Source organism: Alligator sinensis, unplaced genomic scaffold, assembly GCF_000455745.1.
Source record: "Alligator sinensis unplaced genomic scaffold, ASM45574v1 scaffold210_2, whole genome shotgun sequence".
Lineage (NCBI taxonomy): Eukaryota > Metazoa > Chordata > Crocodylia > Alligatoridae > Alligator > Alligator sinensis.
The window spans coordinates 1,946,140-1,959,133 of NW_005841946.1; the positions used below are offsets into that span (position 1 = coordinate 1,946,140).

General features: G+C 42.6%; 1 protein-coding gene across 1 annotated transcript in view; it reads left to right on the forward strand.

Annotated features, from left to right (window-relative positions):
* MTFMT (mitochondrial methionyl-tRNA formyltransferase) overlaps window positions 1-8,443 on the forward strand; it is an 11,137-nt gene extending 2,694 nt beyond the window's left edge. Inside the window, exons 5-10 of the mRNA XM_006020108.3 lie at window positions 1,456-1,558; window positions 2,225-2,300; window positions 2,774-2,865; window positions 3,530-3,611; window positions 4,425-4,507; window positions 5,662-8,443. Coding sequence (XP_006020170.1) covers window positions 1,456-1,558; window positions 2,225-2,300; window positions 2,774-2,865; window positions 3,530-3,611; window positions 4,425-4,507; window positions 5,662-5,862 — 637 coding nt within the window. The 3' untranslated portion in view covers window positions 5,863-8,443. The remainder of the gene's footprint in view (window positions 1-1,455; window positions 1,559-2,224; window positions 2,301-2,773; window positions 2,866-3,529; window positions 3,612-4,424; window positions 4,508-5,661) is intronic.
* Window positions 8,444-12,994: the final 4,551 nt, after the last annotated feature.

Below are 12,994 nucleotides of genomic sequence, written 5' to 3' on the forward strand. Positions count from 1 at the left end.
TGCTGGGGCCAGGTGCTTGTCCAGTCTCCTCTTAAAGACCTCCAAGGTAAGGGAGAGCACTGCCTCCCCTGGAAGCCCATTCCAGATTCTGGTAACCTTTACCATAAAGAAGCTCTTTCTGATGTCCAGCCTAAATCTACTCTCTGTCAGTTTGTGGTCATTGTTTCTAGTTACCCCAAGGGGCTTCCTGGTGAACAGAGCATCTCCTATTCCTTGTTGCTCCCCCACCCCAATGAATTTGTAGATGGCTACAAGATCACCTCTCAGCCTTCTCTTGCAGAGGCTGGAGAGATTCAGGTCCTTCAATCTCTCCTCATAGAGGCTTACCTGCAGACCCCTGACCATACGAGTAGCCCTCCTCTGGACCCTCTCAGGGTTATCCACATCCTTATTGAAGTGCAGTGCCCAAAACCGGATGCAGTATTCCAGCTGCAGCCTCACCAATGTTAAGTTAACTTATGAATATTCACTACGCTATGTTAACTTTATTTAATTGAAATGGATGTGTGCACATATCCATATCCTTAATATTTAAAATACTTGAAAGTAGTTCAGCAATTTGATCTGACCTGCTGACTCGTTATGTATCTTGTATTTGAGTGAACACACAAATTACATTGAACCACCATTTCAAAGTCATATGCTGGTGATTTGTTGTACAAGCCAAAGCTAGTCTTGGAATCTGCAGGACTACTGATCTAGGCAGCTATTTGATGAAACTGATAATTTGCTTCTCTAGGTAAACGGTTGATGCACAAGTTATTGGTGGTTTGCCTGAGTCTAGTGTGGTTAAGGCACACTAGTTCTTATAGCTAGTTGCTGTACAAGGAAGTGACATAGATCACTTTTTGGCCACCTTTGATTCCTCAGCCTGAACCATGAGGTATCTGCTTATGCTTGGGTCAGCTGGGGGTAGTCTTCAGCATACGTCTGAAGGAGTTTGCACTTACATTTCTGGAGCCCTAGCAAGCATCTTGGGTGCCCTGCCAATGCACTACTTCACTCTGCACAGCCTGGTTTACTTCTGAAAATGAACACATGTGAAGTGCCATCCTATAGTGTGTGTATTTTTTTTAAAAGTATATGCTCTCCCCTTTTAGTGTCAGGTTTCAAAGTGCTGTCTACTCTTCCTGCTGGCTCCTGTCCAATAATAGACCTCAGCAAGGTGTGAAAGGCCTGAATATTGCAGTCCATCTTTCTTTTGAAATATTGCCTTTTGATTTGGAAATCCTGTATTTGGTTAGTTTTTTGTTCAGCTGTGTCATACTATTCTCTGTTTTTGATCTGTTGTCTTGTGAAGCCAATTTTAACATAGTAGTTATTACTCAAATAGAAAGGGAGAGTGATTATTTGAGTTAATACAGAAGCCTTGTGCAAAACTGCATGCTTGTTTGCATATGAGTGAAGTGATAATTTATTAAAGGATGAAACTAATATAAATGTATTTGTTTTTAGGTTTGATGTTGGTCCAATTATTAAGCAAGAAAAGATTGCTGTTCCTCCCCACTGCACAGCAAAGGAGCTAGAAGCAATATTATCAAAACTGGGTGCTAACTTGGTAAATTTATACAAGCCATTATCCATATATATTTTTTCTAAGCAATTATTGCTTTGAATTGTCAAAAGAAACTCCTTGAGGAGAAAAAGTAGGTTCCCAGTACATAAACAGAACTGTTGTTGATACTAGTCTGAGTTGACTGCAAGCTTTGACTACAAGCTTGGGTGGTCTGAGATTTGCCAGTTCTGAACATCCTGTCTTGCTGAAAAGAGACATTGGCAGTACTGGTAGAACTGTGTAAAAGAGAGATCTAGTTTCAGTCTGCCTGTGTTCTAACTTAAACAGCCATGCAAGAAATTTTGAATACTGTAAACACTAGATCTGACACTACCTCCACTAAAGTCGGTAGCAATTTTTTCCTTTGACTATAAACCAGTTTTCTTCTTGTTCCAGTACTGATTCAGTGCTGCTAGGCCATGTACCAGCAGAAAGTTGAGGAATATTCACTTTTTAATTGGAGGTTGGGTGGTATGGGGATGGAATAGTATAGGCAGGTGTATTCTAGGTACAATGAAGTGATATTCTTGTGAGCTTTATAGAAAGTTGCATGGATCAAAATATATGCTGGGTTCTTGTTTTGGAAGGATGTTTCTGGCAGTATACTTAATGTAGTTGTAATATGCTGTTTACATTTGATCTTGTCCTTTACAAAATCTCATTTTGCAGCTTCTTTCCGTTTTGAAAAACTTGCCTGAAAGTTTAGAAAATAAAAGGGAGCAACCGCAGGAGGGAGTCACGTTTGGTAGGTATAGAGTATTAATGAAATCTGTCTTTGTTTTCTATTACCGGGGGAGGTTGAATTTGGGTTCCATGATTCCATATCATGTGTTCTTGGTGGATGTGTTGTATATTGGCTTTCATGTAGGGCTCGTTCTGACTTTCATAGCCAAAGGCAAAGCTCCTAGTGATTTCTGTGGCACAGCCATATTGGAGCAAGGGGGGAAGAGTGCTGCAGGATCTTCCCTCAGATTGAAGCCATATTTGCCTTCCCAACACCCACTGGAAAAGAAAATCTTGGGTACACTGCTTGTGATGAAACCTATCAGCAGCATTAGGAAATGTGCTACTGGGCTTGCACAAAAGTGTCATCAACTTGCAAGGCCTTCTGGTTCTGCCCTTGCTTGAGATGAGTTATGCACTTGTCTTCACCTCATTGTTCAGCTGTGAATGAACACAAAGCAGGAAATAATGGCTCTCACTCTGCTTTGATCCTAGCTCCTAAGATCACTGCTGCCGTGAGTTGTATAAAATGGGAAGAACAAACTCCTGAGCAGATACTGCGACTACACCGTGCCATAGGAGCTAAAGTAAGACCAAACAGGACTTCTGAGAAACCTTCCTTTTAAAGTGTTTCTACCCCCTATTGTGTTTAGAATTGCTAGCCTTTCAAATGATGGTTTGATTCTTTTGAGAGGTGCAACAGGCTAGTAGGGTGAGAATAGGGTCATAACTTGGGAGAATTTCTAGCTCGGATGACAGTTCTCTATTACTTTATTTACAAATTGATTAAATCTGTTTCACTTTCTTCATCTATAAAACAGGAATGATGTAAGTAGGACTTCAGAGGTGTTGGGAGGAAGGACGCTGTATTTATAAAGTGCCGAGTAATAGAATTTAAGTTAAATTCTTCCACTATTCACTGTAATTATATGAGACTTGTACCTGCACATTTTTCTTGTATTAAGTAAAAGTTAACAGTGTGCAGATAAGTTGTCAAGTTATTAATACAAACCCATTTTGGTGGCTGGCAAAAATTATTCAAAATTAGTCTTATAACTTAATATAGCTCATAAAGGAGGAAAGCACAAAGAAACAATTAAGCACTGTGTACATTACGATGTATAAACTCCTACGTGGAACAGTCCCTAAATCTCTGCCCTAATGCTGTTTACTGCAGGTAACTTTCATATGATGATAAATATTGATTAACTGAGACTCTTGTGAAAGTGCTGTGTGTGATCTTGTTTCCAGTTCCCGTTGCAGACACTCTGGGAGGGTAGTCCTGTTAGACTTCTGGATTTTGTGGAGGTGCATAACAACCCTGACTTTGCTGGTATTTACTTTAATCTGTTAATAACCTTTGCTATAAAATTTACACAGGTGCAGTGAATTAATTTAAATGCAAGTGAATGTGTAGTTGCACAAGGCAACATTTAAATGAAGCAGATTTCAAAATTGGATGTCGAATGGAATTTAAGGAAGGCTTGCCTCTAAATGAGACATTTTCTTGTCTCCGTGTAGGGGGATTTATAAAATTTTACTCCCTGTTCATTGAGGTGAACATCTACATTTGTGCCTGATTAAAAATATATTTAATGGTTTCATTGTGGGAGCAGGAGGCATAGCCCTGGAACCTTGTTAAACCTGAGGATAATTGAGGGAAATCCTGCTTTAATGACATGGGTCCCAAGTTGATTTGTGTCTTTCAAGGAAGACTAGCCCCTCTGTGGTCTTGCCCTGACTCTCCCTCTTTGCAAGTCCCTTGAGGGGATGAATAGTGTCTGTTAGGAGAGTTGATATTTCTGCCTTTATTTGGAAATACGAGACACTGCAGAGTGTGGCTTCTTACTGTTCAATCTCCGGCAGACCAGATATGTTTTTATTAATATGAAGGAGCTTTGCCCTGTATAAGATGAGACACTGCACTACAGAGCCATTGCCACTCATGGGTCACTTTCACACCTGTTGTGACTTGCTGTTCTTTGCTCTACGCCATGAAGGAATGGATAAAGCACAGCAAAGTGTTTTTGAGCAATTACTAGTTCTTAGATAATTGTTGTGCTTCAAAGACAGGCACAAATATAAACTTAATATTTTCACTCTTATTCAGTAACATGAAAATGCAAGGTGGTCCATTTGTTTGCAGATCATTTATTAAATGAAGACAGAACAGTTCCAGGCTTTGTGTTATACCACAAACCTTCCCAGACATTGGTGGTTCGTTGCAAGGTAATTGTTCTTTGTTTTCCATTCGCTTTTCTGAATGTTAATGTTTAGTCTTGCTTCTGCTATTTTTAGTAATTGGTGTATTAACTTTTTATGCATCTGTTTTGTTGGCTTAGGCCAATGTCACAGGGCACTAAGGTGCCTGCTCCTTTAAGGGCAGAAACTGCCTAGAGAGAGGGCCCTAGGAGCCCACAGGTGCAGGTTACTGTGGCAGCAGGCTGAGGAGGGAATTAGCCTGCAGCTGTACCCGGTCAGCTGACTGAGAGATGGCAGGGCCTGGGCCCATATAAGCCACAGGGCTGGGACTGAAGGCAGTTAGGGCCCTGGCAGCTGCTGTGTGTCTGTGCTGCTGTTGGTGAGACTAAAGTATCCAGGGTTATGGTTGCTGTTATGTTATAGCTCAGGGGCTCATATTTATGTTGTTGCTTTTAATTTGGTGGACTGGGATGAGGCTGTTGGGGAGGAGGAGACCGCATTGGGGCACACTACCGTGCGGAGCCCCAGCACCAAAGAGCCCAGCGACGGGGTGAGGAGACCCCAGCGCCCGAGGGCGCAGTTACTGAAGCTGAACTAAGCTGAGGCCTCATCACGAGACAACATCTGCATACCGTCTGCTAGGCATGGGGCATGATAAAGGGGCGGTTTTTGAGCCATGCATGTAGCCCATAAAGCTTGGGGTGTCCCACAAGGCACTTACTTAGAGAGGGACCCAGCAAGGGGTCTAAGAACCCACATGGTTTAGTGGGGTCCACCAGGACTGTGACTGCATAGCACCTTGAGGGCAGCCTCCCTATCTACCATCTATTATCTTACCCATCGAGACGTGGCAGGCACGAATAGAAGGCACCCATAGGGTGAAGCTGGCATGGTCACAGGGCCCTAGGGGCATCACGGCTGTCCCTAGGGACCTCACCCCGTGACAGCCAAATAAACTTTTTTTACGTTGTAGATTAAAGTACTTTTGCTGTGCCTGGTAACAGGATTTTAATTTACAAGTGAAAGGTTGATCCAGATAATGTTCAGTTTAAAAAGTGTACAACTTCAGTGTTTTGTAACATTTAAATTAGTGCATTCCTAGATTAGTAAATTTTTAAATATGTATGTTGGCTTTTAGTAGTTTGGAAGAAACAGTGTACATCTTTTATTTCCCTTCATAGGAAGGCTGGGTTGGAGTCAAAACTGTCATAAAGAACAAGAGGCTTATAGCTGTTGACTTCTATAATGGATACTTACACCCATGGTTCCATCGGAATTCAAAACTGCTTCTTGAGGATTGCAGATTTCAAACGCTCAAGCTTAACACAACAAAGAAAGCTTCAAAAAGAAAGGAAATGGTGGTGAACGCTATAACACACTAACAGCATGAAAACTGTTGAGCAGGGCACCTGTAAATTAATAGAGACATTAAATATTTTATTTCATTATTATAAGTGAAGCTGAATAGCTGATCTTGGTAGCAGTGAAGATTTCCTCGAAACTGTTTTCCAAAGTACTGCTTCCTTGAGAGAAGAAACGTAAGTCTGTAAATGGTGAAGACTATGAATTGATCTTTTTATTTACTTTCGGACAATAAATTATTTTTATATATAATTTTTAAAGTTGAAGTTTGGGGTTTTTAGCGTGACTTCAAAGGGTAAATCAGTGTTTGGTTAATTTCACCTTTTTGAGATACTTGGAGCAGATTTTTCCATTAAATCACACAGGAAACGGTGTTGAAATACTCCTCCAGTTGCAACATCCTGTTTCTATGAAACACCAATTTTGTAATATTTCTTTAGCGGGACATTTGCTAGCAAATTCTGTACATGACCATTCTCTTGAAATTGTTAGTATGATCCTCCATTATCTAAAACTAGCGAATTGTCTGTCAAGAATGACACATGAATTTCAGTAACAAAAACAAACAGGTTTTACTTTTCATATTTATTAAATAAATTAAATATTTATAGATCTTAAACAAAATAGGCTGAACATTTGAAGATACCAATCCCTTCCTGCACTTGGTCTCGTCCAGCAGGCGCAGCTGCTACCTGTGCACCTCTTTGCTGGGCAAGAGCAAGGGCAGGCAAGCTCCTCGCAGCAGCCGCCTATGCCCCAGGGCTTCCTCCATGCTGCCCCCGGGCGCCTCCTGCCCTGCTTAGAGCTCGGGATAGGGCAGCCTCTGCTCACCCATTGCCTCACACCTCTGCCCTCCCCACTGCGCTGAGCTGCCGGTGTCCTCCTGGGAGGAGCTCAGTAGAAACAGCCCTGGCTCCTGACTTTTTTGTCTCAGTTCTGGAAGTTGGGATCATACTGGCATGGTCACTAAACAAATGCTAAAGTTTTGGGTTGGTCTAATAAAAGATATCAAATTCACCCAAGGAACCTTGTCTGCCTATGTCCTCAGACCAACACAGCTACAACCTACACCCCTGCAAAGTTTAGCAAAGACATTTATGTGAAGACACAAATATTCTCTCTTACAGTTTTCAAGCTATTCATATTTAAAGAGCGTTACGCACAGACAGACACACAGACAGACAGACTAAGCCCTTTAGATAAATAGATAGATGGATAGATCAGCCTTCAGATATAGCAAAAACTGGATAGTACCTAGAGCAGTGTTTCTCAACCTTTTTAGATTCGAGGCACCCTTTGGAATATGTCAGCTCTTAGTTTTCACTCTTTTTCAGTAGACAAAAAAAAATAGAGCAATCTTTCTGTTGCAAAGAACTCAGAAAGGGCACAGCCGTTGATTTATTTTTGAAGTCTCTGAGTTTATCTTGTGAATCATGTTTGTAAACCTAACAGTACTAACCAGTGCTGGGGCACCCTAGTTGAGAATCACTGACCTAGAGGTTAAGGCCAGAAGAAAGCATTAGATCATCTAGTCTTTCCCCTTATGACCCTTAAACTCTAGTCTGTTATCCCTGTCTTGAGCCCACTAACTTGTATTTGGCTAGGAAATCATCAAAAAAATGCCTAGCCTTTTGAAGCCGTGTAAAAATGGTGAAACCCACTCCCAAGTGCTATCATAGGTGAAGCTGTTTAATCTTTGGAAAAGGTCAAACTTCATGCCTTATTTCTAGTTTGAGTTCCAGCCACTCGTTCTTCTTTAAATCTTATTCATTAAAGAGTCTGTTAACACCCAGGATCTCTTTCTACCTCCTACTCCCTTCCCCTGGAGAAGTTTAAATCCTCTGAGTCTAACCAGGTCATCCCTTGATCATCTCTTTCTCAAGCTAGGGTCCCTTGCATCTTTTCATTGTAAAGCACTTTTCCCAGCCTGTGGATCACTTTTCTGTTGCTCTTTTGTACCCTCTTCAAATCTTCCAAGTTCTTTTTGCAATGTGGATACTAGGGGTTTGCGAATTGGGCCCTATTTGATTCGGGTTCAGATTCAGCCTGAATTGGGGACAGTGATTCGATTCATTGATTCAGTTCACTGTTCCCAGTTCAACTTGGCCGAATCCAAATCTGAACATTCGATGCTGATTCAGAGAATCGGCAATTTGGACGTAGACACAGCTTTAAATGCTTTTTCTACGTGCCTCGAGGTAGCATGTGCAGCTCGTGATCACTGCGATGCTGGGGTGCGTGGAGTGTCCCATAGGGACGGTACTTTCGGTACGCTTCTGGATCTGCTGGGGAGTGCATGGGGCTTCTTCCCCCTCCACCCCCCGTCCGCACCCCCCAGCTCGGCAATCGGCCACGGGGCAATCCCAAGTGCACCCCAGGCCCAGGAGGCACCAGTTGGCAAGCTGGGGGGGCATGAGGGGGCCCCCCAGTGTGCTCTCCGGCAGACCCGGAAGTGGACTGGAAGTGTTTCTGATCCATTTTGGGGTCTGCTGCTGAGCGCACTGGGGAGCCCCCCATGCTTCTATGGGACAGTCATGCCACCTATGCTTCTGTAGGACACTCCATGCACCTCAGCATCGCAGCACCCATGACCCACCTGTTACCTAGAGGTATGCAGAAAAAACATTTAAAGCTGTCTTTATGTCCGAATCGCCGAATCTCTCTCAATCGATTTGGAGGATTCTGATTTGATTCGGAGAAATTAACGGGTCTTCTGATTTGATTTGGGGCAGAGGTTTGGCCACCAAATCGGGTCAAATCTCCACCAAATCGAATCAGGGACTGAAGCTTCGCACAGCCCTGGTGGATACCAGACCCTATATATGAAGAGATTAAAAAAAATCACAACCTTGTTCCTTCTACTTCTGAAGCCAAGGATTGCAGTACCCTTTCTGGATATGGCATCACAGTGGGAGTTCATATGGAGTTGATTGTCTGTAATAATACCTTTTCCAGAGGGACTGCTTTCCAGGATTCAGTTGTACTTTTTGTACCTCTGGCCTCTGTGCCTTTTTTCTAGTATTATAACCTTGCATTTGGAATCAAAATGCTTTTTGTTCAAACGGTCCCACGTTACCAAGTAATCCAGACTCTTCTGTATGACCACCTTATCCTTGTTATTTGCTATCCTGCCAGTCTAAGTCGCATGAAGATTTTATGGGTTTTTTTCTGGATTATTGATAAAAAATAGTTTCAAGGGTTATAGCAGAACCAGGTTAGGAATTAGTTAGAATCTAGGAATCTAAGATGCTCTCAAGTTGGCAGGGCCAGATAGGATGTGCCCTAGGGTACTGAAGGAATTGGCCAAGGAAATTTCAGAGCTATTATCTATCCTCTTTGAGAACTTGTGGAGGTCGGGAAAGTTCCAGGTACTTAGAAAAGGACAAATATAGTTCCTGTCTTTAAGAAAGAGAAGGAGGAGAATCCAGGGATTTACAGACCAGTTTGTCTGACCTTGATACCCAGAAAGATCATGGAGCAGGTCCCCAAGCAATCTATTGAGAAGCACCCAAAGGACAGCAAGGTGATCACAGACAGCTGGGTGGATTCCCCAAGAGCAAGTCATGCCTGACCAACCTGATTTCCTTCTAAGATAAGATAAGGTGACAGGCTCTGTGAATGGGGAGAAGGCAGTGGATGTGATGTACCTTGCCTTGAGCAAGGCTTTTGACATTCTCTCTCACAACCTTCTCATTAACAAGCTAGGAAAATACTAGACAAAAGTACTGTTAGGTGGATACATAACTGGTTGGATCATCATGCTCAATGAGTAATCCTCCTTGGTTCTGTTTTAGGTGGGAGGAGGTATCCGGTGGTGATCCCCAGGGATCTGTCCTGCATCTGGTGATGTTTAGTATCTTCATTCACAGACTGGACAACGGAATCAAGTGTATACTTATCAGATTTGCAAAAGAGGCCAAATTGGGTGGAGTTGTAGACCCCTGAGGGAGGGGTAGGATCCAAAATAACCTGGATTCACTGGGAAAATGGCCTTAATTGACCAGAAGAAACTCAGCAAGAACAAATGCAAAGTCTTGTACTTGGGATGAAAAAATTGCACGCACACATACAGAATGTGGAATGACTAAGTGCTGCAGTAGTGATCAGAAGGACCTGGTGATAGACCATAAGCTGAATATGGGCCAACGGCATACTGGGTTGTTTTAACACATGCATGTTACTTGCAAATCCAGGGAAGTGACTCTTCTGCTTATTTTGCGCTAGTGAGGCCTCACCTGGAGTCCTGTGTCCAGTTTTGGGCCTCACACTTCAAGAAGGATGTGGACAGATTGGAAAAAGTCCAGTGCAGAACAACAAAAATGATTAGGAACCTGGGAAATTTGACTTCCAGGATCATAGGAAAGTAGGGCTGGAAGGAACTTAACAAGGTCATCTAGTCCAGCCTTCTTCTCAAGGCAGGATCATCGCTGACTAAACGCCCCCAGCCAGGGATGACCTGGCCTAGAGCAAGGGGCTGAACGAGATGAGGAAAGGCTGGAAGAGCTAGGGTAACTTAGTCTGGAGGAGAGAAGACTGAGAAGGGACTTGAAGGGCAGTTAGAGGATGGAGATGGCCTTTTGTCTGTGGCTGTCGGAGATAGGAATAGGAGCAACGGCCTCAAGCTGCAGCAGAGGAAACTTAGGTTGGAGATTAGAAGAAGCTTTCTGGCTATGTGGGTGGTCAAACATTGGAACAGGCTGCCTAGAGAAGTTGTGGAGTCTCCATCCCTGGAAATTTTCAAGAGCAGGTTAGATGGACACTTGGCTGGCATGGTTTAGTTAGGGATGATCCTGCCTTGAGCAGGTTAACTTGCTAACCTTGTGAAGTCCCTCCCAGCCCTGCTCTCCTATGTTCCTAAGTCTAGCAGTGATCTGTGCAAGCCCTTCTACAAATACCCCTGTGCAAAGATGATCCCACGCTGACGGGTACTTTTTGGAGGTCTGACAATCGGTTCTCAGTCCATTTGACATTGATATTATATCATGGTGATTTATAATCACAATGGCATGTGACGTTAAGGAGAATACCTCACAAATTTGGTTATGCCTCTGTGATTTACCTTTAATCATCCAAACATGTAGCCTTAGAGGATGAAATCAAGTTTATTTGACAAGGCCTATTTTCTATGACGCCATGGTGAATGCTAGCAATTATATTATTGATCAAAACCCATGTCAGTTTTTCTACCATTTTGTATGGGACTGAGTAACTGGCCTGTAGTTACCCAAGTCATCCTGTTTGCAATGCTCTGAAAGTTGGAACACTCTTAGTACTCTTTCACTTTTCTGGAATTTCCTTCGAATTCAAGGATTGTTTTTAAAAATAAACATCTGTGGCCAGCGACAGCGTTTTTGGGCTCTTTGTCATATATCTGGGTAGGCTGATTTAAAATTTATAGTTAGATGGTATTTGACATCCTCCTTGGTTACTTAAAAGACTGGGAAGTAATCCATTCTTAAGTGATAGAAGCGCATCGTCCTGTTTCCTTTCAAATACAGAAAACAAATATTTATTGGATGCTTCTGGCTTCTGAGGAGCAATTTTTAACATCTCACCTAGTAATGGATATGTGCCACAGCTATGTCTTAGCTTTGTTCTTAGCATATTTAAATGCCTTATTTCCCGTGACCATGCCAACCAAAGATCTTGGTTTTTTGGAGTTATTTTTTGTTTGTTTTTTTTCTGAACCTTATAGCTACTTACTAACTTTTTGTGAATTAATTTTCATGTTAATTGCTATTTATTGCCCTCTTTTCAATTCTAGGATTAAAATATTCTGCAAGACTAGCACACCATTGTAGCCGGTGTCTGGATGACACCTATCTAAGGGAGAGGGAAATGTGTAATAGAAGAAACTACAGTAAAATTTTGCCAGGGGAATATATTATATTAAAAAAAGGAGCCATTCTGTAGTCATTCAAACACCTTGACGATGTGTTTAGCTTGGTCCTCTATAACTTGTCAATTCAATTATAGGAAATGGTACTTCTTTCCAAAACGTTTGGAAGACTGTAGAAATCATTATTCTTCCATAGACATGTGATTTCCCACTGCATGAAGCCAGTGATTTGTTGTGAATCAAATATTTTCTTGTGAATTGTGTAACTCCTTCAGAAATTTAGCGCTTGACATAAGGTTAAAATTAAGCTTTGAAGGAAAAAAATTATGCCACATAAAATAGACGAATTTCAATTTTCAATTCTGGCAATATTTGAAAAGAAGGGCAGTCCTCTTGACCAGAGGCAAAGAGAATTGAGACCAGCAAAGCATTATTCATCATAGAGTAATGACCAAACTACCAGTATTTGGTGCTTTGTGCGTCATCCTTCAGCGTGCCAGTCTTTCTACCTGCTTTCCTGCGATTTTAAATTTCACACATTAAGTCAAGCTACTTTTCAAGTTTCTGACTAATTTCATTCCCAAAAAGTGACTTTATGTTTAAAGCTGTTCAGTGGAGCCAGCTGGGTTGTCATAATCCTGTTGCTTTTCAGAAGCTGGACCATCTGAAGCTTGTTCTCTCTCTTGAAACTCCATACAATGAACTGCTTGCCTCCGGGGGGAATCTCCCCCTGCCTCTGGATAATACTCATGAGTAAGCTACTTGAAATCTAACTAGATATATTGCTTGCAGTAACTCAGATGCATGATCAAAGGCTACCATGGCATTGTTTGCTCTAAGGTATTTCTCTGATATTGCTCTACCCTGTACCCTATTCCAAACCTGCTCCTTGTAACCAATAATGTTCTCCTCTGTACCTAGCATAGGAGACTTACTGGGAGAGGGTCTAGATTATGCCTTGGGGTCCCATTGGTTTGGCTGACTATGGGAGACCACTTTTTGTGGTTCAGACTGAGGGAAGCACCCCAAGTTCTTGCAGTGGGTTAAATACCCCTCAGGGACTACGAGGCCTGTGTTTCCCAGGGGGCACAGGGCCAAGATCAATGCAGACCCTGGATGCTGGTGGCATTACCCCAAGGCTTGCAGGTGTGCTCCAGGAAGGGGGCTGGCCGGACTTGCGGTACCCCCAGGGAGGCACTTGTAGCTTGGAAGGTGGTCGGGCAGCGAGGTGGGTGGCTCAGTGCAGGAGCACCCCTACTGGCCCACCACACAGGCCCCGAGAAAATACAGTAACTGTCTTCTGGTGTTTTTAG